Raw genomic sequence first — 26000 nt, forward strand, 5'->3', positions numbered from 1 at the left:
ACTATGTTCCTATCATTTCTCTTGCTTTTTCCATTAGAGTTTAATCATACAAGTCGGGTTAATAAAGATTTTAAAAAATACATTTCGTTCAGTTAATTTCCGTTCTGAAGCTGTTTTTTCGTATTAAGAGCTAGCAACAGCCCCACTTAGGCGGCAACTAACCACAGGGTTTTACGATTAAATAAAAGTAAATTTCACACAGCCTTGCAGTGTCGGTAAGTTGTCGTGAGAGTGAGTTTAAAAATACATGAGCTGCAATCTGATTTAAACACAGATCCTATTTCGTTTATTTTTATTTTTTTTATTTTTTTTTTTTTTTCATAGTTCAAAATTTCGTTTTACTTGTCTTTACTACACTAGGATCTGGAAGAGTTGTTATCATTGACGTGTTCTGGATGCTGTGAGCGATAAGCCAATTAAACAGTGGGTTACGGTGATTTCTTGGCGTGCTATGCACGGAACTATGGCTAAACCACTAGAAACGCCAACGCTGATTGATTAATCAATGTCTGACGTCATAGGGTCAAAAGCTGCTCGTACGACCCCTGATACGACCTTTGATTACAACTTGTCAGATATTCATGTAGTGTAGGCCATCGAAAGTATAAAAAAAACGAAACTAAGTATTTTAATCAGATTGCATGAGCCGACTCTGGACCGAGAATCGTTACATCATTGGTTAAAATCAGTTAAATTAAAAATAAAATCGCCGCATTTAGCCGATTTTTTAATCAAGTTCGTAACAACGTATTTCTAAATGTCCAACGCGTAAAGAAGATATTTTTTTTTCATGGCTTTGTTGATAAATAAGCGAAGAATATTGTCACGTGAATGTCTATTGTGGGCGAATGCTTGCTGCCTGCATCGCACAAGCGATCCTGTGACTGAATAATTTTCATTCGAGAATTTGTGATTAAAGGTGCATCATGTTGAAAAGTAAGTTCAGTTATTATTAGCACACACATTTGAGACTTTGTACTACCCTATCATGGGGTATACAAAATAGTAACCGACTCAATTTGATTAAAATACAGATCCTATTTCGTTTCGTTTTTTATAGTTCAAAATTTCGTTTTACTTGTCTTTACTACACTAGGATCTGGAAGAGTTGTTATATTACCGGTGTTCTGGTTGAAGTGAGGGATTAGCCAATGAACCGGTCTGTTAAGGCATGTTCTTGGCGAGCGATGCACGGAACTGTGGTTAAACCACTAGAAACATCAACGATGATGATCAAAAGGCGCTCAAAGGACCAATGACGCGACCTTCCAGTACAACCGGTCAGATCTTCGTGTAGTGTAGGATTTCGAAAGTATATAAAAAAACGAAACGAAATATAGATCTGTATTTTAATCAGATTGTAACCGATTTAAGTAACTCACGCACAACGCACTTGTATCAACATATTGACGGTTACGACCAAAAGCTATGACTCATCGCAGATTTCAACATATGTCACAGAAAGTTATAAGGGGAAGGGTGAGGTTAGCCCTAACCATAAACTCGTCAACAATTACGTGCCCTAACCCTAATTACTTTTCGTGACCTATGACGAAATAGCCTTAGCTTTTAGTCCTAACCGGGTTTTGATTGGGACAGTGGAGTTCAACGAAAATATAAAATTCGAAACTAGATGTAATCTAAATATACTGAGCTTCCTCGATCAATCTTACTCTTGCTAAAACAAAATAATATAACAAACAAAACCATCTGTACAAATGAAAATATAAAAGTTGTTTATTTCAAAATTACCACGGAGTGTATAATATTAGTCTTTGTGGCATAGCAGATAAATGTCACAATAATAATGTCAAAATAAAAAAACCCAAAGGTTTTCCACAATGACAAACACCTTTCGCACGTGTATAACAAAACAGAAATAAATACATTTGTACACGGAGGGTATAATATTAGTCTTTGTGGCATAACACATAAAAGTTATTCAAAAATAATAATGTCAAAATAAAAAAAAAATAAAAGTTGGCCACAATGACAAACACCTTTCGCACGTGTATAACAAAACAGGAATACATACATTTGAACACGGAGGGTATAAAATTAGTCTTTGTGGCATAACGCATAATAGTAATATACATAAATCATAATGTCAAAATGAAAATTGAAAGATGGCAACAATCGTTTGCGGAATATAATAAAGTCAAATTCAAAAGTAAAACAATGCAACAAGATTCATACATTTCGCACGTGTATTACTAAAACAACTGTCGTTTGCGGATTAGAAAAAATTTATATAATATAATGAATGTAGCTATTTTTTTAATTAGATTTACTAAAATTAAGCTGTATTCTTGATGTATGTAGCCAAATATACGCTGTCTCAAACATGAAACCTATCTTTAAATATATTAAAAGAAATATGAAGCAATGGTATACTATAAACAATATATCAAATGAAGCATAATTATAAAGCATTACAATAAAATAAAACATATAAGATGATTTTTATTCATGAAAATGGAAAAACACGTCGCTGAAACAAACAGCTTATATTTGGATTAAAGCATTTTTATATTTCTCATTTTTCACCCTTCCTTGTGTTTTGTATGGTAATTTTGGTTACTTCTTTTTAGTCTATAAAGGAATAAGGATTCTTGAATTGAATTTTCTGCCATGTTTTAATGAATAGTCGTGATTTTGAGACAGAAAAATCAGGATGTAAACAGACATGATATCACAGCCACGGTCTAGCCCTTCAATGTTTTTTATCAGACGATCAGTTGGTTATAAAAAAATTAAAATTTTCTCAAAATATGTCACATGCCAAGAAATACTAGATCTTATTGGTTGCTGGGGGGTGGGGGGTGTATGTTCACTATACTTTACTTTGGCTTTGGTATGCTGGTGGGGACTCTTCTCTTTTCTGGTCCATATAAACACCAATAAATGACCCATCTTCGTTAAACTTTCCAATATCTTCCCCATCAACGTACTAATTCAAGCTCTCGTCATCTTCGAAGTTGACCGGATCGTCTGTTAACTGTAACGGTTGTCTCTTGGGTTCAACGCCATTGATCTCTCTAATAATAATAATAATAATAATATGAAATCAAATGAAATGGGGTTTAACGTCCTACTGCGACTATAATAATAATAATAATACTCTATTTACTTATATGTGATGTCAAGTAGCAAAGGATCATAATATTTCAACATAATTATAAGGTAGCTGATATGATAACTTCATGCAATAGGCCAACTTTTAAAAAATCAATACAATAAAAGAGAGTTATTATATGTACTTACGCCTGGGGTAAATCGGGAAATTCATAATATTTGAGTTCCTCTTTGGGTGCATCCCACAAACCCTTTTCTTTCTCGTCAACTGAAAATTATGAATGTATATGAAAATATATACGACGCCGATCAAACGTATGCGTAGACGAAACACGTATAATCTCTGGGTTGAACCATACCAGTGATACTGTGAAGATAATAAGCCATGATGCAATTTGTCACTTAATCTAAATCGGAACTACTTACGCACACCAAATAGTTCCTTATATGGGTATAATCTGGCGGAATAGCCTGATAACAGTCAACAAGTATTTTGTTTTCTACTACAAGTAACACCACTGCCAGAATCTTAAAATAGCAGATACAGTTTCACAGGCACTCTATGAAAAGACTAAATTTATCCTACAAACGTTAGTCATTTTGAGACTATGGTAAAGTTTGTTTCTGTGGTTACGTTTGCACTACTCTGGTAAAGAATCTGCCCGGACTTTGGCACAGAGAAACGATCACGAGAATGCTTACCGTTATAATCGGTTTTACCACAACAACAACAGTAAATAATAATAGCTATGATAGCCAGAATTACTAAAGCAAGCAGTATATACAATAGGTTCCACCAATTAAACGGACTGCTGCCTCGGACAAATTCTTCCTTATCTTTTTCTAAAAAGAAAATAAAACAGAAATATAAATAATTACATAAAGAAAAAGAAATTTATTGTTATGGTCAATGTTTAGGAAATAATACTCATTAATGGTATTACTAATAATTATCACAGTTATTGACTAATAATGATCACGGTTATTGACTAATAATCATCACTGTTATTGACTAATAATCATCACCGTTATTGACTAATACCAAACATTATCATTGAATAATACAAAACATGGTCATTGAAAACATTGTCATTGAATAATACAAAACATTGTGATGGAATAAAACAACACACTGTCATAAGATAATACAAAACATTGTCATTGAATATTAATTAATGAATTAAACTCATCGTTATTATTTGAATAATAATCGTATTTATCATCGAACAATAATTGTCATTTTAATGGGAAAAGAATGACCCTTGTTATCGAATAATAATTATTATTTTGATTATTAGATAATAATTATTATTTTGATCATTAGATAATAATTATTATTTTGATTATTAGATAATAATTATTATTTTGATCATTAGATAATAATTATTATTTTGATTATTAGATAATAATTATTATTTTGATCATTAGATAATAATTATTATTTTGATTATTAGATAACAATAATTTTAGTTGAAATTATTTAATATACTCTGCGAAATGATACATAATGTTGCCAGAGCATCAACAACATATAGAACAAACGGTACATATATACAACACAGCAAGAAAGAGAAATATACCTTGAACAAGCGTTGAGATATTCTTCCTTTCATGTTGATGAAATATTTCTCTGGTGTAAACACCGAAAATTTTTCCGTATTCCTCATCCGTTAAACTCTCTGTGTTTATATAAGCTGTATTGGCAGTTTCGTTGTAAGTTACAAAAGGCGGTCTGTTCGGGTACGCTTCATCATTGAAATACCACTTGTCATAAAGGGTCCAGGCAGGATCGGACTCGGCTATGAATGTCAAATCTACCATATCGCCTTTCTTTATCACTTGAGTCCCTTCTGGATGTTTAATAATTTCAATAGGCTCTGAAAGGACACCAGTAAAAAAACAATTGCTGGAACATGTATGCTATTGACAGTTATAAAAACATTCAACTGTCGTCGCCTACAAATCCTCCTTATCTACATGTATGAACAAGGGATCTCGGTCTATCGTTCTATTCGGTTGATTATGATGTTGTCTGATAGTTAGCTGTTTAAAGGCAATAACTGCTACCCACTATCCAGACCAAATGCAGAAATATGTCATATAAATTTCTGTTCAAAACGCAAAACAGATCGCCATGAATATGTTGTGAAGCTTGGTGACGTAAAACTATGGCGTACATGTGACTGTCCTATGACTTGAATCAGAGTCTTCTGTAAGGTAAAACTATGTCACACAGCTACATTATTTCATAAATTGACTGGACTATTGAATGTGAACCCATGCTGTACAGTAATTGATTCTTTTAAGATGTAAAACTATGGTGTATAGCTAACTCGACTTCCCTGTCATCAACACCTATAAATTAGAAACCGACCCCCATATGAATTTGCTCCTGGTTCGCCTATATATTGGAAAAAGATACACATATCAATTAAGGACTCACCTATAACGTCCAGACATCCACTACCAAAAGTAAAGCCCTCAGAGTTGGTAACTTTACACTGGTAACATGTGATATCATCTGGTTTTACAAGATCATTTACCCTCAATATCTGACCGTTATCCTCTAACACATATTTCCCACTGTTAACTAGAAATACATAAAAAAAACTCGATCAATTCGAAACCTTTTTTGTATTAAATTAACACAATTTACTACGTCGCGCACATCGTTTTTGTCTTCCCCTGTAAAACAAGACCACTGTCCTAGACCTATTTTAATAAGGTTTTTTTTTTCGACAGGAATACATTAAACCCTTGCACAGAGGTCCAATTAATCTAATTGAAACTGGATTACAATTATATAAGAGTTTGCAACAATCTGGCTTCATCATGCAACTCCTATATATTCATCCTAAGTTTACAATTGTCATTGTGCTTGATAATGATAAGAGGATGCTTGTCGAAACGTCGTGCTTTTAGAATAACCCAGTGATTGTTTCCCATAAAAACTGTGGTCTGTTAAGATAAATTTATGTTTGACGATCGCAAATTTTGTAAAATGCAATCAACTCGGTAGGATCTGTGAAAAGAGAACATGTCATTATCCAGTTCGTCCCAACCCGGATACATCCTTGAACATACAGAAATAATGGATACACATTTTCATGGCAACAAACATAAATCTAATATCTTACATTTAACTTGCGATATTGGGTCGCCATTTTCAAACCATTCTGGGGGTGAATTAGGCCCCTCCCTGATACTCGGACGCGTTTTACACGTCATTGGAGCAGTTCTTTTTTCAACTATGGTCAGTGTCGACAAAGCCTTGACCCATATTGGTCGTGCTGAAATGAAATATATAGATAAGGTATACTGTAAAGAAATCCAATTAGTATTTACATACAAAAGTACAACACATAACAATCATATACGATGCTTCCGGTCTTTAAACTATTCCTCTTCGTGGATTCTTTAATTACGTGAAAAGAAATAGGCCTTATCATCCTGTGTAGCGACTTCTTCATTCTAGGTTACAACTTCCATCTGCATGATGTCCAATTATAAATTCAAAACACGTTGGAAATTTATCGACGAATGTCGTTCAAATAATGTGCTTAACCAGGTGCCCTCGATCCTGAAAGAATTCTAATATCAGACACATTGTAATATCAAGGGTTTTGTAGTTTGAATGTAATTTTGGGTACTGAGAATCAGCAAATAAACTTACATGTAACGTTTAAGAAAGTTGATCTGTCATCACTACCAACTTTATTTGTACCACTACATGTATAGGTTCCTTCATCCGTTTCAACTACCTTATTAATTCTTAAAATTCTGTGTGACTCCTCAATAAATTCGTATCTACCTCTACCATTCGTTGGGATTTCTTGTTGATCTTTATCTTTCCATGTTATTGTTGCCAAGGGACTGGAAAAGAGTAAAGCTTTAAAGGTACATATCTTACTAAAGGATCTACGACTTGTGGCGCGGTTTGGTGTCCGTTCGGCTCTTATGGGTCCGACGCTTTTGATCGGATACTGGGTCAAACTAGGATGGGGGGTGGGACGTCTCCATAATGTACATTGAGGTCATCTTCAGATTAATGAATAGGCTGAATATTTAATTTTTAAGGGGGTTGTCATGTCTAAGATTCGAACTAACTTTTCAAACCATTCCTCGGTGATACTTAAGTACCTGTCTCCTTTTCCCCTAAAAACATAAATCCTCAACAGAAAGAAACATGAATACGTCATGATTCGAAAGGACCTTTTTTTGTAAACCAATGAAAGCGATGAAAAAATTCCAAGTTCTACTCAACTTGGTGTCAAATTGAAGCTTACATTCGGAGGAACATTTATATGTGATTATATGAAATAGATTTCATTTCAGACCTGTTTATATAACGACCTATATTTTTTATTTTTTTTTTGGGGGGGGGGGGATTTTCTGGAATTTTGGCATTATTATTGGCACCACGAAAAAACATCCCGTAATTTTATTAAGAACTAGTTTAGCTATTTGCATGCCAAAAATTATTTAATTCGGATCAGACAAGACTGGGAACTTTTTAGATTTATGACGAAAATTGTTCATTTTTAGGCTGATTTCAAAACTGAATATCTCTCAAACCACAAGAGATTTGTGCCCAAACTATGACTTGAATCACAACTTCAGATGTCTATTTAAAGACCATACCAAATGTATGTGGAACAGAGTTTGAAAAATAAATTAAAATCAATTGCGAACTTCGATGTCTTGTGTGTATAAAGATAATGAATCAAACCCAAATTATTCCCCTTTTATATTAAACGAATTCAACTAATCCAAATTACCCTCACCCCATAAACTGCTATATAAATCTTAATGAATAACTGATAAGGTTGGTACTTACTAGCCACTGAATACACACTCAATATCAACATCATATCCGACCAGAGCTTTCTGGATTTCCTTGTAATAGACAACGTTTGGTTTTCGCTCAGGTATCGCTGTAAGATAAATACACAAATTGAGCTAAGCCTGTTTTACAACACAAGAAGGTTCCGAATTAGTAGTATTCTTATCGAATGTCTTAGTGTCGATCACGCCATACCGATTTTCTCCGCTTCCACACTACAACGAATATGTTCGCATATACAGTTCACATAATGACTAATGGAAAATGTTTTTTCCATCCACCAGTTCAAGGACAATGGGTTTTTTTTTTCATTCTCTCTCATATATTTGCTACGGTTCAAATTATATTTGAAATATGTTTAACGCAGATCAATCACATTTGTATCTGTATAAATACTGTAAGTCAGCTAGTTATTATGAAATGAAGTGATATCTGAAAAGTGTGTAACCAGATCAATCACATGTGTATGTGTTAAATTACAGTAAGTCAGCTAGTTAATATAAAATGTGTAACCAGATCAATCACATTTGTATACGTTCAAATGAAATGGGGTTTAACGGCCTACTGATCAATCACATTTGTATATGTTCAAATGAAATGGGGTTTAACGGCCTACTGTTCTGATTCGAATGGGCTAATAAAGACGGAAATTCCAACTATCAAGGGATCTCTTACGTGCATACCAATGTGTGCACAGCCCTATACGTTGTTCTTTAAGTCAGCTAGGGCATCAATACATAAACAGTATATAGTGTATATAATGTATATTGGATTTACTATAACCCAGGAGCAGTGTTTTGTTTATAACATACAAAGACACTATTATCTTTATTATGAAGGCCGTGTGACCCTTTTCTTTTGGAAGTTGTCACCTAACATCGTTGCATGCCATATCTACTTACGATTTAGTTCTTTAACGTCTAAAATCTTCCCACTGCCTAAATTGATGGAATTCAGTTCACGAATAAAGATGGCACATTTATACTCTTCTCCGGCTAAATCAACTGCTTTCAATGCGTAGGCGAAATGAAGACTTCCTGAAAAATACATAATAACAAAATTGCATGAAATAATCACGTTTCAACAACGTTATTTTCGGATTAATATGGTAAATGAAACATTATAAAGATTATGCAGTAGGTATATTTCGAACGTAACCGCCTTAGTGCAAAAATAACATATCAATCTTAAAGGGACAATAACACTCTTGCTGGCTTGACAGCTCCAGAAAACAAAAAATAGCCTTATTCTAAGTACTAGATGTTTAAGTGTCCTACCTGTTGTGTAAATTATCCATTACATCCTATTTTACTTGTCCAGAGGGTTCAAAAATATTTTTAAATCGAAGTTTCATTTGAAAAGGTTTACGTTAGACATTTCAAACCATTATGTTGAATTTTTCAAAATTTTTAAATAAGGTGTGTTAAGATGAAATTTGTATCATCAATTAATTGAAATATTCTAAAATAGTACAATTTGTTGACCAGAATAAAGATTGGGACATATTATTCAGTTACAACAAGAGTGGTATTGAGCCTTTAACAAATGTTTCATTTTCAATTAGCGGCAGTTATGCCGAATTAATAAATTGATATATGAATTCTAAGATAAATTTATTTAGGTAAATTCACAGAAATATTTGTTTGCTCAAAATAGATTTTATACTAATTCATTTATTTCATAAAATAAAAAGTGTAAGTCGGGAGAACGTTACTTGTATTTCAGTAAGACGAACGTTCGAGTTTCCGATTACGCATGCGTAGGTTATTTTTGTTTTTTATTAAACATACTAATTACTACTGTAACCATTAGACAAATTAGACAATAATCGTGAAGACCCAATATCCTTTTATTGTTTTAAATCAAGACTTCCGTGATACAAGGCGCAATGGTCAGATGGTTCATAAATGTTTATCAAAGTATACCATTTTGCTGTGTCGAATCAAATACATCCGATTACAACAAACCTACTGGTTTGCACACGAACGATAGAATAATTATTGAGTATTATAATATTTACCTCACCATGATTCTGTGCTGCGCCACTGACAAGGAGGAGCATCCCGAGAAATCCACATGAAATTTCTCTGTCCACACCGGGATCTAACACCAACCATCGTGTTACTCACTGAGCCACCGTGACTCCTTATAACGGATTTAAAGTTTGTTTTAACGATACATTAATTCAAATGAGTTGACTTTATAGTATAGCACACCTACCCTCAGCATCTATAGCTATTCTTTTATCTTGTATAACTTCGCCACCATCTTCGTCACCTCTATACCATTTAAACTGTCCAGGTGGATTACGAGAAGGTGTGTCATCGCATGTCAGTTTAACCGGTTCACCTTCCTCGACAGATATTCTCGGAGGCAGATCTTCATTAGTTTCCCAGCTGTTTAAATCTGTAGAGCGAAAAAAAAAGGAAAATCCAATTCTACATATAGTTTTCTCTTTGGAATCAATTCAATTTCAAAGACAAAAAAACACCAAATAAATTCTTTTGTTACCTGTGTGACCTGTCTCTAAAGAGTAGTGGTATCAAGTGTTCTAGGACGTGTAAATACTATGTACATAACATTGCCTTTCATTTCTGTTGGGTAAACGATAACCTAAAGGACACCAGTCCAGTGTGCTTTCATAATATCAACCTGTTTAGACGATCTCGCAGATAACAAATTATAGTTAGCATATAGACGAATTTCGTAGCCCAGTTCAGCTACGGATGACCTAGAGTAAATTTTGTGTTAAGAACGTCCGCTCAGCCAAAAGGCAAATCGGCGTCGCGACACCGAAGAATTTAAATGGAGATCTAACAAACTAAGCATGCATATATAGTATACCCTTCGATAATACTTACAAGCTACCTCGACTGTTATAATGGCTGAAGCCGCTTTTATAATTTTACCCCCAATTCGATTATAAGCGTAACACTGGAAGTCACCCATTTCTCTCGGAGTTAGCGATTTGAATCTAATTTCACCGCTATTACTATCCTCTTCTATATGTTCATTATTTAATATTTTGTCCCCATTCCATTTCCACTCATATCTGAAATATAGAATCACTGGGTTTATTTTTCAAACACATCTAAAATATAGAATAACTGGGGGTTTTTTTCAATCGCACCTGAAATATAGAATCACTGGGTTTATTTTCTAATCGGATAAGAAATATAGAATTACTGGCTTTATTTTCCATGCATATCTGAAAATTAGAATGACTGAGTTTGACATACGATTTGGATGACATTAATTTTAAACCAATATTGAATTAAAAACATTATAACTTACTCAGCCGGAGGGTTAGCGTCTGCTTTACATGCCATTATGACTTCAGCCCCCGCTTGTTCATATTTAGTCTGCGATACAATTGGCTCTTTAATAATTGGGGGAAAATCTCCTGTAATGTTTCAAAATATTACATTAAAATATTGAGGATTCTCATAAAGCACATAACTTTATATATCAGATAGCATCTCATTATAGATGTTAAATATAGTATACGCATTATTAATAATAATATTTCCATTTATAAAGCCCTATATCCACAAAACGTGCTCATGGCGCATAATACACAAGTCTCTGGTAATATAATTTAACCAGTTAGTTTTCAAGTCAGATTTGAATTTATTAAGTGTAGGACTTCTGTGAAGGTCTGATGGTAGTTTATTCCACTTTTTAGATGCAGATTCTTGAAAAGAGCGACCACCGAATGACTTTAACTTCCACTGAAGAACACAGAGTTTTTTTCTGATGAGTGACCGTAACTGTCTAGATGGGATGTAAAATTTTAAGAGATTGCACAGGCACTTCGGAGCACTACCATTCGGACACTGATAGGCAAAAGACAATATCTTGAAATCGACCCTGGCTTGAACAGGCAACCAACGTAGATTTTTCAGTACAGGAGTGATATGAGAGCGTAGATTTGACCAAGTCACAATGCGAGCAGCTGTATTTTGGATGCGTTGAAGACGTTTCATTTGATACTTTGGTATGCCGACAAGTAGACTATTGCAATGGTCAAATCTAGAAAAAATGAGACATCTTACTAGAGCTGCGGCTCGTCTTCAGTGATGAGATTTCGAATGGAACCGATACTTTTGAGGTGAAAATAACACTTTTTGCACAGATCATTAATATAGTTAGTCTTATATAACATATCAATAAAAATAATATTAATATGCTGATTCAAAAGAAAATAGATGGTAAGCTGTTTTTAGATTGATAATTAAACATAACTACTCTATAAATGTTAAATCTGTAAAACACATTATACAATTGTACAGACGTAAACAGGTTAAAAGCACTTATTACATAGTGTGTATATATATTCTATCAGTAAACGGCGTTGAAAAACAATTAGACGTTAATATAGACAGGAATGCGATGTGTATATGTGACCCGATGTGTATTAAACCATAAAACATCCGGTCTGTTTGACGTCACAACAGTTCAGAAGCGCAATGTTTAATCTAGAGCGTTTTAGTTAGTTAAGGTCACGTTTGAAGACACATCTATTTTACGAGAATGAACAAAATAAAGACTCCACATAAAGTACATAACGAACTTTATCCGAAATATTGTTTGCGTTATATTGATTGTTTTGTGTATGTTAATTAAAGATACATTATGGGAGATTTTGAGTTAGCCATTCTTGCTATAACAGTTCAAAAATAGATGATGAAAGAAGAATATATTGAAAATTTCAGTCAAATTACTTTATTCTGAACATAGTTATCACCAGTGTAATTTTTGACTAGAAATGGGATTGAATTCCATCTTCACCTATTCTCGTTTGATTGGCAGGCGTTAACTCCACCTACATAATCTCTGCTGTCTTTTGTCTGCTGTCATCATATCCGAATTTGTGTTTTACCTTTTTTGGATTTTTATAACAATTGGACAAAATGAGTGAGAGGGTAAATTTTCATTCTTTTTTGTATTTTGGGCATGCATTAAATCAATTGAATATAGGACATAATATTATAATACAATTATGATAAATCTATAGGTAGGCCTATATACAGTGGCGTCGTGCCTATTGGGGAAATAAAAATATTTTTATTGATATTATTAAGACAGAAGACCTATCAGTCTGTATTAGTCCTCACACGGTCTCCAGGAATTGTATAATTTGTCATTATCTGTGTTTAGTTTATTGCACTTTAAATAGTTTAGATCTCATTTGTTAAGGCATCGCCCAACAGCGGCCTCGCTTCATACACTCTATCATTTAGACTCGATCCGGGAGTATGACGCCAACGTAACGGTTAATCTCCGCTCACGACGCCATTTAAAATTAAATCAGTCAACGAAATCCCGTTTAAATCCGAGCTGAATCCAAGCCATCCGTGGGTCTACAGAGTTGATTTTGTGCTTGTTGAGTAAATAAAGATCTAATTAATAATTTCTATGATATCTGAAGCCTAAATAAAGACTTGCAATAATCAGATTTAGCTCTTGCATAATGTATGTTTAATTGATTGATAATAAAACATACAAAATGTGTAAGACCAAACAGCTCTTTGTTCTGTCTTCTTCATTCTATAAATCAGACATTTGATTTGATTTGAAAAATTGACAAGAAGAACACTTTGTCTATTAATAGGATTGTAGGATTGTAATTATTACATGTAATTTGTTTTGTGGACAAATAATATGTCTTCATTGACAATTTTACGTCTAGGCCTATATTTAAAGCTGGTGTTGAGGCTGTTCACATTTTTTTAGTTTTATCACACTCGCTTTTCATTGAATACAGCGTCACCGGTGCATGGCAGATATCCTTTTATAAACAAGAGGTTATGGTTCGAAATGAAATGAAATCAAATAGGGTTGGAATATCCATTTTGGGAATGTTAGTCCACATGATAGCGTTACTCCATTTTTCCGAATTTATATTCTGACTATTGGTTAGCATAGATGAAATATAAACTTACTGTCAATGCCATTAGTACCAGCTATTAAACAGGTAATACTAATTAACAGGTACATTTCCATCACTCCTGGTGCATGGGACTGTTTTATACTTCTAGTCTAAATTTAAAACATAACTGATTACATACAGACATCATAAAATATCAATAATATACAGTGATTAAAAATATATTGTGGAAATATTATTTTTCATAGGGAATTAACTCGCGATCCTTCCGTCCCTCAATTATTGATATTAGTCAAAATCTGGCAGGATATCAAAATTCATCATTCTAAACTATAAAATTAAAAAATGTAATCATGTAAAAGGGAGAGATATGATTCGTAGAAACAGGAGAGAAAGGAGACATCAAAAAACAACCAAAACTACTAAATAATTAGTGGATCGGCTCACGTTATATCGGAATAATTCGTACGTAACTAACGTACGAAAATTAATTGGTGGCTAGCTTTTTTTTTCGCACGTATACAGTGAATGGCCATTTTGCTCAGTAATTCCAGCCAGAATTTGGCTATTTTCTAAATTTGCGTTAAAGTTTAAAATATTTGTTTTAGAACTGAAATAAGTTAACTATTAGTCAATCCCAACGCTAAAAACATCAACAGAATTGATTGTGTATATCTGAAATAGACACGACCGACGCACAAAATAGTGTCAAGATGGCACCCTCTATGAACCTATGAACGACGTCAATTCTATGAGTTGTGGATGTTATTTTTGTGAAAAATCATTGGAAGAAGAGAGAACATGTTGGAACTGGACGAATTATATAGTCTTTATGGGTGCAACGGAAACAATGCTGAAGATAAACCTATTGTTTACAATGTAACGTGTTGCGGACCTCATGACCCATTGACGTCAATGTCATGACCTATGATGTGTAGATCACGTGATATGGATATCATGGCTATTGACTATGTCTGAGATACTTCTCCGCAGGTGGCGTGTCTCAGATGTTCAGAATGGGAATAATTATGTCATTTAGTAAATTTCTGAGAAATCTCAATTTCATGTCCATTACACTGCTCGGTGTGTATAGTTTAAGGCATGGGAATGGGTGGTCATATGCACTCCGACATTATTCCATATTTCTTAAGCGCTAGTATAAGTCTTCATCCTCGGGGATGACAAGTAAAGAGTATCACGCAAAACAGCCTACGAAGATGAGTTTGCGAAAAATCCCTCGTACCGGCAATATCACTCCGCTCGGATTGGAAACGTAACCATAGCAATGATATCTTATGTTAGTTGCAAAATGCCCCTAATATATATTTTTTTTAAATTAATTCCATTCGTCTTACTTCGTGTTTTATTGTATTAATATCACGGTGAAAGGGTATTATGTACATGCTATGTAAAGAACACTGAAGGATTGAAGAAATTTGATGAATATTCAGTTTAACAGATTAGTCATTTCTAACTAACTTTTCCCATGGAAAAACAGGAGCGGATCCAGCTACATAAATCTTTTTGTAAATCAACACTTTTTTATGAGAAAAGTTTCTCGGTCGTGTGCTTTATCCTTTATCGTCAGAAGTGGGACAGGATGGGCACTCAAAGCACGAGATAATGATATAGACATTATGTGATATCACAATTAATGCTTTGCATCCATGGATTTGAATCACAATGTCATTGCGGGAGGAAGGAGGGGGAAATACATTGTCTCAGGAACCTGCCAAACCCCCTCCTGCAAATATTCCTGCATCCACACCCGAAAAACCCAAATGTGATATCACAATTAATGCTTTGCATCCATGAAATTGAATCACAATGTCATTGCGGGAGGAGGGGGGATACATTGTCTCAGGAACCTGGCAAACACCCTCCTGCAAAAATTCCTGCATCCGCACCTGAAAAACCCAGCAGTAAAAAACAAATTATGTCCGCCTTTTCTTTTGTTGGATTAAAAGTATTTGGTGGCGTCATTTCCGTTATAAATACATTCATTATGATACTCAAATCCCCAAATATAGTAATTTTATTTTAGATGGTTACGTCAAACAGTGTGAAGCCAATCGCTGCACTCCACAACATCCATCTAGCACGCTGAATGTCGCTGATTGACATCCATGTTTTCCTGCCCTAATAGAATAATACGTTTACATATGCATTACTATCATGACTCGCACTGTGATATAACATTACGGACATATTCCCCTTTTCTTTTTGCTTGAGTTGGTCCCTATTGTTAGTTAATGTTTCATATTACTCGGAAATGGGACAACACAGCGCATTAGACACTTATGGCTAGCCCCTGGATCCATTCATTTGATTTGTATGCGCGTTTGTTGCTTGCGACGTCTGTATATTGTGTTCTGTCCGCAGTTTTTTTGTGTAAGTGTTTATGTGTGATGAGCACTCCCCTGCACTTATTATTAAATTTATTTTTCATATGTAATCATTTGTCCATTCTCACGAGGTAATAACCTTAATGTCCCACCATTTTTGTATAATTTTATCATTTAATTTGATTGATATCCTGGTGGAAAATAATATTGCCGATGGGACTAAATATAACGTGTTGTTTAGAATTGCACACCTGTAGATTAAGCCAATTTTAAAACAAACGAAATGATTGTGTTCACAAAAGCTAGTAAAGAGACTTAGTTCTGAAATAACACCAGCTCCGTATGCTGCAGAGCAGGGCGCCGGGTTAATCGTGGTGAGAGCCTTGATGCCTTGAGCATGTGGAGACCCCAACCTAACACAAGTTACCAGAACTTAGGCAGTATTCCACCTCCTAGTAGCACAAGTTGTAACCAATTATTGCCGCTATAGAGTATACACCTTTCCCGCTGAATAAACCCAAAAAAAAGAAACACTGAATTCTGGGATGTCTACCACAGACGGATTCCTCAGTTCGACTGCGATTTTTTGTGGTGGTGGGATTAAACAAAATAGGACTTGTAATAACATAATAGGACTTGTAATAACATATAGGACTTGTAATAACATAATAATATTCTGTACTAAACTGTCGTTCTCTTATTTTTGTTTTGTCTTTAAGGTAGGGCAGATCAAACCTAATGAATAGTTTATTTGGCCTACCTACATTCTTTCCAACAACTTCTTCTCAGTAGTGCACCTATACAACCAGTGGCGGATCGACAGGGTGGGGGATTGAAGACTTATTCTATGTTTTTTACTGTCGGGTTTTCATTCAAATTATCTTAGCTCCGATTACACCGTCGTGTAAAGAGGTGTATGATTTCATTGCATCTCAATAATGATGTTTATTTCATAAAACGTGGTCTTGAACTTGAAGAATATGCAATGAAACGAAACAATTTTCGTGATATCTATAAATTAATGTTCGACAGCGTGCTTTTAATTCTTTAAACGATTGAAGAATTAATTAAAAATACGCAACATTTAGTAAAAGTTTCACGCTAAAAGTGTGTGTCATTATTTTTCTGCAATTTTTGTACAACCTTAATTGAAACAGAACAATAAAATAGAAGTATGTCGTATAGATATATATGCATACATTATCTTTTAACTGTTGAAATAAAAAAATTCTTGATATTAGTTTCAAGACAATAAAACTTTAGTTATGATTTATACAGATATTTTGCCCTTTGTTAATACCTTCGCCCCCTCTAACTCGTAAAGCTGACTCCGCAACCCAGTACATGCCAGTTAAGGTGTAACGCCCTATTATCTATCAACAGACAAGTACTTTTACATATATACTGTATTTGAAGAAGAGTCAAACTCGTGAACACTAACTTGAAACCCGCGTACTATTACCTATTGAAGTCTCTTTTAAAGTAAACATTCTAAATGAACAAAACACCCACTCATCACTGTATTTAAATAACATGTTAAATTTTTGATAATGCTAAAAATAGAAAATCTCACTGATACATTTCAAAACTTCTGATACGTGTCTCGTTTTATATAACATTCATGTAGATCAAGTAGAATTACGGGTCCGTGGGCGAATATTTCAATCAATTAAAAGAAACGTGATATACTATTATATTTTTAATATTTCACTGAGAAATGGATGAATGAAATGGGGTTTAAAATCTCTTCAACGTGTAATTGTATACGTGATTTTCCGGAGAGCAATGTCCGTCTACTTTTCTTCGAATGTCAACTACCAGGGGTTGCGGTGCCAAGTAATTGGGTATCTTTACAACACAGGAAATACACAACCAAATAGTAAACAGAGGCCAATAAAGAGTATTTGAGTTTGTAGAATAACGGATCCGCATTAATTTCCATTGTTCGTTGGTGTACGACATTTTAAGTTTCGAAGATGAGACGCATAAACGGACTTGTTATAAATATATCGGTTTAGATGGTTTTTTAACTTATTGTATATTGTTTATTATATGTAGATAGAGTTGAAATAGTCTACCTCGTGTTAGTCACGTTCCAAATGGCATGCAGGCAACCAGAAGATAACCATTGGTTTTAATATATATCATAAGCCCAATGTATTCTGTATGAAGATATCGGGTGGTCTAAAAGAAATACGAGTGCACGATTTAAAGTGCAGGAATAATTCATCGTTTCACATGTGCTATAGTATGGACGTTAACATAATATAATGTTAATACTATTTGAGAGATGGACCTACAATTTGGACCGAAGTTGTCAAACATCCATATTGTGCGGCATGTGAAATATGAAAGATAATTCTTTTTGAATTATTCCACTGTAAAGAGTGTACTCGTTTTTTTTCTGGACCACCCGATGTGGGTGTATATTATTATGATTTTCACTGTACTGTATATTGGGCCTGTGATATTCTATAGTGCTATAGTCCAGCTTAAAAAGATTTATGAATACATAACCAGAGACAGTTGAAATCTTGAATACGTAACCACTGATAGGAAAACTAAAAGTACCAGGAAACAAATAACGTTACATCTTTCAAAATAAGTCAAAAGAAAACGATTTTACAATTTACACATTGTAATGAAGCTCAGTTGGAATTAGGCGATGATACATGGATGAGTGTTGTTTTCATATACATCTAAATTTGTTGACGATTAACGTTTATAAGGGTTTCCATCGTAGTAAATATTAATCAGTAGTCTTAGTGTGTATAAACAAGCGGTTACCATGCATCATACGCCTACATGCTTCACATCGAATATGAAAAAAAATCGGTTAAAACTGTAGCCTCTATCACGTTCACAAAGTCCTGGAAAAAGAGGGATAACTCCCGGACGGTAGGTCACGGAACTGTGAATTTCGATAGAGTTCGTCCGCTCACGACCCCAGTGTTTCACACCAAATTTGAAATAAATCTGTAACTGAAGGTTGTGTAACGGTGAATATCAATGGTTTTCTTCCTCGCATGAACCCATCAATGCTTCAGACCATAACTTGAAAAAAAGATATGTTAAAAACTGGGGCTGTATGATAATCACCATCTTCAAAGAGCAAGTAAATAGCGTGACTTACATTCAATAATTAGCGCACAAATTAATCAAGTGTACACGATAAAATATTTTGAAAATGTTCCTAAATAAACATAAAGTCGATATGAAAATTAACTTCGTCTTCCATGGGTATCCTCCCAAAACTTAGACACCCTTATCTTAGACATCTTAAAACAGATATACAAGGTAAATCATTTATTGATATGGCTGATAAATATCAATATATTTGTATTTTTCACGACAGTCACAATATGATATATACTTGGACTATTAACTATTCACACTTTATATATACTTGTACATTCTTTCTCACTTATCATCAAACAATCACATTTATAATATTATAGCAAACATAGTAGAGTGGGGTATTGTGGCCCTGGGATAGCTGGCCCTGCAGTCACACAATTCTGTTTTCAATTTCTCTATACACTCTCTGTCGTCTTGGGGGACCAGTTTCAAAATCAAGTTGGACTACCTTGGCTCTGTCTGAATGTCCCATTCGCTTTGTGACTTCAACAAATCGAAAAATGTTGGGGTGGCGGTGTGGTAGATTTCTATTCATGCTGTCGTGGAACCCCTCCAAGTCGTCCTTGGGCCCTGTGTCTGGTTGTGATCCCATAGTGACAAGGGAGAGAGGGCATCAAAGTATATCCAGGTCAGACCCGTTCATAAAATCTACCCAGTGAGTAAATGATTAATAAAATAAAAGAATTTTAAAAAAAACATAATTTAAAAACATATTATTGATGTAATTACTCTGAGTAAAAGATACAAAAAAATTAAAGGAAATAATTGAAAAACATATCATTGACATTGGTTTAGTTACTTTACAAGAAACAGATCATAACTTCAAAGATCTTCCAATGAACACATCCCGTGATTAACTGAGTGGGGTACACTAATTAATAGTGTATATCCGTGGCGGTTGTGTCAATTAATCATCTACCTCACTGGATGTTAGGCTTACGGAAATTGGCATTTTGGAAATGGGAAATAACTCATCAGAGCTGAAATTGCCTTAAATTTATCAAAACCACCCAGACACATTCTTGTGATTGTTAAATTCTCATTATATTACTATATAAAAATGCATATTTCATGTTTTAGAACTATGTCCAGACGTAACCGTTAAATATTACCGCTTTGTGAGTCATGAATGCACCTCGCTGAATAGATATAATATTCTGAATCAGTGGTGTGCATACGTAACCGTTAAATACTACCCTTTTGTGAGTCATGAATGCACCTCGCTGAATGGATATAATTTTCTGAATACACTGACACGGTTTTCGCTTCAAGGTGAATAATCCCGGCAAGAGAATGAAATATTTATTAAACATAAACACTTTGATATAGAATATATAAAACTGTAAAAAAAATACATATCGTCGCGTATGTGTTCATGTATAAAAAAAGGGCATCAATTTAAAGTTTATATTTATGAGTGATTAAATATTTTATAGTTCAGTATAAACGCCATTCATAGGCTAGGAATTTTTCGATCTATTAAGTAAATATTTTTTTCAAAGAAATGAAATTCCAATAAAGTTTTAAACTTGTTTTCACCAATTTCTCATATATTAGTTTTTGTAAGAAATTCTCCTGTTTTTAATAGTAGGGGGTTCGTACCCGTTTAGGTTACTGGTTATTGTTTATAAAACGACGTCGTTTGAAAGTGTCCTAAACTTTGAATGAAAACATAGGCACCTGAAATTGGCCATTTTTTCGGGCTCCCCGATATCTGAGAATTGACCATAATTCCCATGCCTTAACTTTCAGTACACGTACTTGAAATATTTATCTATTTGAATTACCATAATGTTTATGACATAGGTAATCTGTATATGTTGTAAATTCAGAAATATGCTTATGTATGTCTGGATCAATAACAAAGTATTATAGCCTGTTTCGGGGCCATATATAAGATATACGAGCCTGATATGCTCTAATACTTTTAGAAAGAGGTAGCTGGTAGCTAATCTTAGATCGAATATCCCTTTTTGTCATTTATTTCTCGGTCAATTTGTCGATAGAACTTCGCTAATTACATAATTTCGTTGGTGTCGAAAGTCAGCCCTGTCTATTGGAAGATTGGAGCGCTTTGCTTTTTTATGGAGACGATTTCGCTTACGAATATTACGACGAATGTGACCATTCTTCCACGGACAATCTTGGGTACGTACAACAGTGGTTCATTTGTGCGGTACATACAGATCAATACCTGTTGATATGACAGTAGAAATATTGTTCACTAAACATTTGGAAGTAAGTGCTTTTTAATGTAAGGAGCCACGGTGATTAAGTGGGTAAGACGCTGGCTCGATATCCCTGCATTGGCAGAGAAAGTTCATCGGGATTTTCCGACGTGGTTTCCCTTTATCAGTGGTGCAGGAAGGGGGGCCTGACAAGAACAGTGGTCTAGTCGTTCGGATGGGACGAAAAACCGAGGTCCCGTATATACATTGGCGTGCACGTAAAAGATCCCTTGGCAGCTGGAATTCGATATAAGAGTAGGCCATAGTGCTGATGCCCGGGCAAAATTTCCCTCATAACACACTGTATGGCGTATGCCCGTCTTCATTAGCAGAACAGTGGGACGTTAAACCCCCATTTCATTTCATTTTCAATGTAAAATTGATTCCAATTGAAATTATTATAAAACAACAGATTAATATTATTAATGTCCATAGAATTCCAGATTGTCTGAGAATAAGCATGTTCGTCAGGGGTATGACTATAGATTTCAATTTGTATTGGACAGTGGTCACCCAGTCCGGCGTCAAGTACATATATATGAAGAGACGATTTGATCTGGACAGGATGTAAGACACAGATCAAGAAGACTTGATGAATAAGGCGTTATACGTGTGGGGCTTGCGATAACTTGTTTTAGGTTTAATCTATTGGAATGCGATGCCACCGCAACCATCGTCTCTGTTTAAGAGCATGTGTAAATATATTGTGTTTATCCCAAGCCATGTTTCTGATAAAGTAATGATGTCATCGTCTTAAAATTCAACGAGGCGATTGTAGACTTTATGTTCAAGACTACGAACATCAAGTGAATAAACTTAATGTTCCTTGGTCAAGGTTTCTGATGAACGTCGCCGCATAAGATAAGCAGAAGTAAGTTCAGAAGAGCGATGAAGAAAGAAAGAGTGAAACAACTTGAAAGGTATGTGATAGTTTCGCAAGCCACGATAAGAAATTTTAATGAAAAAAATAAAAGAATTTTCCACATTATTTTATCCACGATTCTTGTGTTTTTACTGTGCATGTTAATTGTGAGAGTAAGATTTGATGGTATCAGGTACATGTATATGTAAAAAATGTTAAAGATGCAAGTAAGGGAAAATACAAAGTGTTCAAACAACAAACATAAGAAAGGTGAGAATAATGTAAATATAATGATATATGACAAGTTATACAGGTTTCAATATGAGTATTGGGCATATAAACAGGATGGCAGGGAACATAAAAAAAATGCGAGTCATTTCTGAAGAAAAAAACTACGGTAACAAATATATACATACATTATTTACAATAGGGGATACTTTGCAATCCATTATTCTATTGTTGTCTCGTGATCGTTTTGAATTAGATACTAAAATATCCTCATTAAAGATACATGAACACCTTCATATGTGAATCCCGAATAACGACGTGAAAACAGCTCGTTATTCGCTGCTTGAATAACAATGTGGACTGTTTTTCGTCTAGAGGTCGTTTTGTTGTGTTTATACTACTGGGGGATACTTGGCATCCATCATTCTAGTCATGGCTAGCTGCATATTTGAATTCCAAATAAAAAGTTGAATAACGAATAACGAGGTAGCTTGTCCCTCGTTATACGAGGTGATCACCTCGTTATTCGTTATTGGTGAATACCGAATAACGAAAAACGATTCAACATCACACTGCCCTTTGGTCTTGTTCAGTATCAAAATGTAGATCGGAATAAACATGACTAATCTTGTTATCTAAGTGGCATTTAGCGATCGGGAAACACATTAACAGAACACAGTTTTTATGGGATACGATCACTAGTTTTTATTCTGAAAGCACGACGTTTCGACAAGTATCCTCTTATCGTTATCAAGCACAATGACATTTAGTAAACTCGAGTTCAATATATATAAGATTATGTTCAACGTCAATATGGGGATGTGGCAATTAAGTGTCCTCGTCAGATTAGTAATCTTGAAGATAAATATATAAGAGTGTGTAATAATTTCATATATATTGAACTAAATATCATTGTGCTTGATAACGATAAGACTATACTTGTCGAAACGTCGTGCTTTCAGAATAAAAACAAGTGATTATATCCCATAAAAACTGTGTTCTGTTAAGAACTATTCTAATCTGACTAATATTATGAGATTTGTATGTAATGTTCATTTTATATACGCTAGTGTGTGTTCTATAGCTAGTAAATAAATTTTAAAAAATATCATTGTAAAGGTACATAATGGGTCATTGTGACACCCACGCTGTGTAGACCATGCAAGGTGCTTAAAGCGAAATTAATCAAAAAACTTGTGTATAATACTACAATGGAAGATAGTCTCTAACTGGATCGACGTTTGTAATGACATTGGATTTGTGCTAAACTATTCATCAAAGCCTTTTATTGAAGGAACATCCTAGTTTGTAAAATAGACCTTTGTGCGACTGTGGTATGGTATGGACATGTACAAAACGACAACATTTTCGTGTTGATTGTAGGCATTCTACAACTAGTTTAAAACAAAATAAATCAATTACATATTCCATATCTATTTTTGCAGATTGACGTTTTGATCATGCATTTGCATTACGCCCAAAAAACTGTAGGGTTTCAAGGTTTTTGTCTCCAAAGAAACCTAACAGCTTGTTTACATCGGTCGAGTAATACTCTGCGCAGAAAGATGCTCACTACAAGCCAGAATTCCTCTGACAAGATGGTTTCCCAGTACCTGTTTATATAGGGATGTTTAAATACTGAGATATCAATTTATTCTTTCCTTCAACAAAACATTATTTTTATCTGAAATGAAGGCGGTATGATAGGTCCGAGAGCATAGGTTTCCTGTCATTTGAAATGGAATGAACAAATAAAAATGTGCCCAGTTGTTCGAACAGAACGGAAAACCTAGGTCCACCAGTGTATACATTGGTGTGCATGTAAAAGAAGCCTTGGTAGTTGCAAACTATAGAACTGAAAACAATACCATACCATACGTTTGTCTCAATATGACCGAGATATTGTGTTGAGGAAACATTAAACTCCACTCTATTCCTGCGGTTTGGATGGCCAAATGGTTAACACGCGCGCCCTGTATCATACGGTCTGTCATTGAGTCATCTGGCGTGGTTTCGATTTCCCCGTTGTACGTGACAAGGAGTAGGGTCGCCTGTCTAACCGGTTTCCTCCCACTTAAAGAACCCTACGCGCGAGCGAATTATTGAAATAAAATTGAACCATGTGTTAGTCCCGAAATGACCTAGTTTTGTGGAGTGGACGTTAAACCTCATATCTCTCTCTCTCTCTCTCTCTCTCTCTCTCCACTCTATTCCATTTAAAGCAAAGTGAAGCGATATATCCTAGGATAAATTGCAGGATATGTGGCTAAATATTTGTTGATAAAAAAAGAGTTCTTAACACGGAAAATAAACATAATAAACTTACCTTGTAACCTAAATCACACAATCTATCCCAAATATTACCTATTTTAAACACATAAAATCCAAATATGTCTATCGTTTTTAAGTGTGAATTTAATAGGGGATCGCCCCAAAATGGCGATCAACCAAAACGACGCTAAGCAAATATAGCCGGGTGATTCAACGCAGTCAATTTATTCATAGAACATTATATAGACTGTGTTTGTTACCAGTTTACCTCAGTGGGGTATAATTGTGTGTTGTAAAAGTATTTACATATATAAAAAGAAACGAAACTCACTGTCACCAATACAAGATTATGTCCTATTCGCCTTGGATTGATATCCGACTAATATGAATCATATATAAAAAGAAACGAAACTCACTGTCACCAATACAAGATTATGTCCTATTCGCCTTGGATTGATATCCGACTAATATGAATCGTTAAAAGATATTAGTACGTGCGCTTCTTTTTAAACGGGGGCAGTCGATCGCTTCATTTTTAACCAATGTTTTGTTGATATGGAATAGAATGAAATGGTGTTTAAAGTATAGTCAATACAATACTTCGGTCATTTTAAGACTATCAGTAGTTAAATTTCATGTGCAGTGCAATGGGGGCGGGGACTTCTGTTGGTCAGCGGCGTGTCCTACCCCTCCTCTTCAAATTTCAAATGCCAGAGCTCTTTTCCGGCCTCGCCTTTATTTACACAGATGAAACTCTGTATGCTGTTCCATTTATTAATCTCGGGCTTGAAAAATCCTAAAGATTCTACTCGGCTCATACCGAGATTGGAATCCATGACATTCTATTGGTGAGACCAGTGACATACTGCTCGACTGCCACAGGCCATCTGTGTCGATAAATTAAATATACCATATTGATACTTTCTAATGTGGGGTCGCATGCCCAATCTAATAGGATTTCTCCGGGTTCTCCGTTTCCTACTATTGTTAAAGACCCTACGCCAAGCGAATTATTCAATTCAAATTTTACTATATTATTATGGGTCTTATTCTAAAAAAAGACTCTTAAAACAAATGCTAATCAAAGAAAATGAATAGGCTTCCGTACAGACACCGATAT

General features: G+C 34.6%; 1 protein-coding gene across 2 annotated transcripts; it reads right to left on the reverse strand.

Moving 5' to 3' along the window:
- Positions 1 to 1713: 1713 nt before the first annotated feature.
- On the reverse strand, positions 1714 to 25099 carry LOC126814901 (neuronal-glial cell adhesion molecule). 2 transcript variants are annotated; one of them, XM_050541501.2, is made up of 14 exons: positions 24936 to 25099; positions 13864 to 13960; positions 11213 to 11321; positions 10780 to 10970; positions 10139 to 10324; positions 8821 to 8955; positions 7913 to 8009; positions 6749 to 6948; positions 6213 to 6365; positions 5519 to 5665; positions 4656 to 4952; positions 3778 to 3918; positions 3265 to 3343; positions 1714 to 3038 (listed from the first exon to the last, which is right to left on the reverse strand). In XM_050541501.2, the coding sequence occupies exons 2-14, from the start codon at positions 13922 to 13924 to the stop codon at positions 2951 to 2953; spliced, it is 1884 nt and encodes a 627-aa protein (XP_050397458.2). In that variant the 5' UTR covers positions 13925 to 13960; positions 24936 to 25099; the 3' UTR covers positions 1714 to 2950. The 2 variants fall into 2 exon arrangements, with proteins under 2 accessions (XP_050397458.2, XP_050396696.2); XM_050540739.2 differs by lacking the exon at positions 24936 to 25099 and adding an exon at positions 24483 to 24591.
- Between the last annotated feature and the right edge of the window lie 901 nt (positions 25100 to 26000).

Source organism: Patella vulgata, chromosome 1, assembly GCF_932274485.2.
Source record: "Patella vulgata chromosome 1, xgPatVulg1.2, whole genome shotgun sequence".
NCBI classification, from domain to species: Eukaryota; Metazoa; Mollusca; class Gastropoda; family Patellidae; genus Patella; species Patella vulgata.

What these genes read in the sequence shown, in the direction of transcription:
- LOC126814901 (XM_050540739.2), bottom strand. An exon ending in GAGTGTGTATTCAGTGGCTA is followed by an intron (nt 6,949 to 7,912) that starts GTAAGTACCAAC and finishes ACTCTTTTCCAG; the next exon opens with TCCCTTGGCAACAATAACAT. An exon ending in TTTCCCGATTTACCCCAGGC is followed by an intron (nt 3,039 to 3,264) that starts GTAAGTACATAT and finishes TATTATTATTAG; the next exon opens with AGAGATCAATGGCGTTGAAC.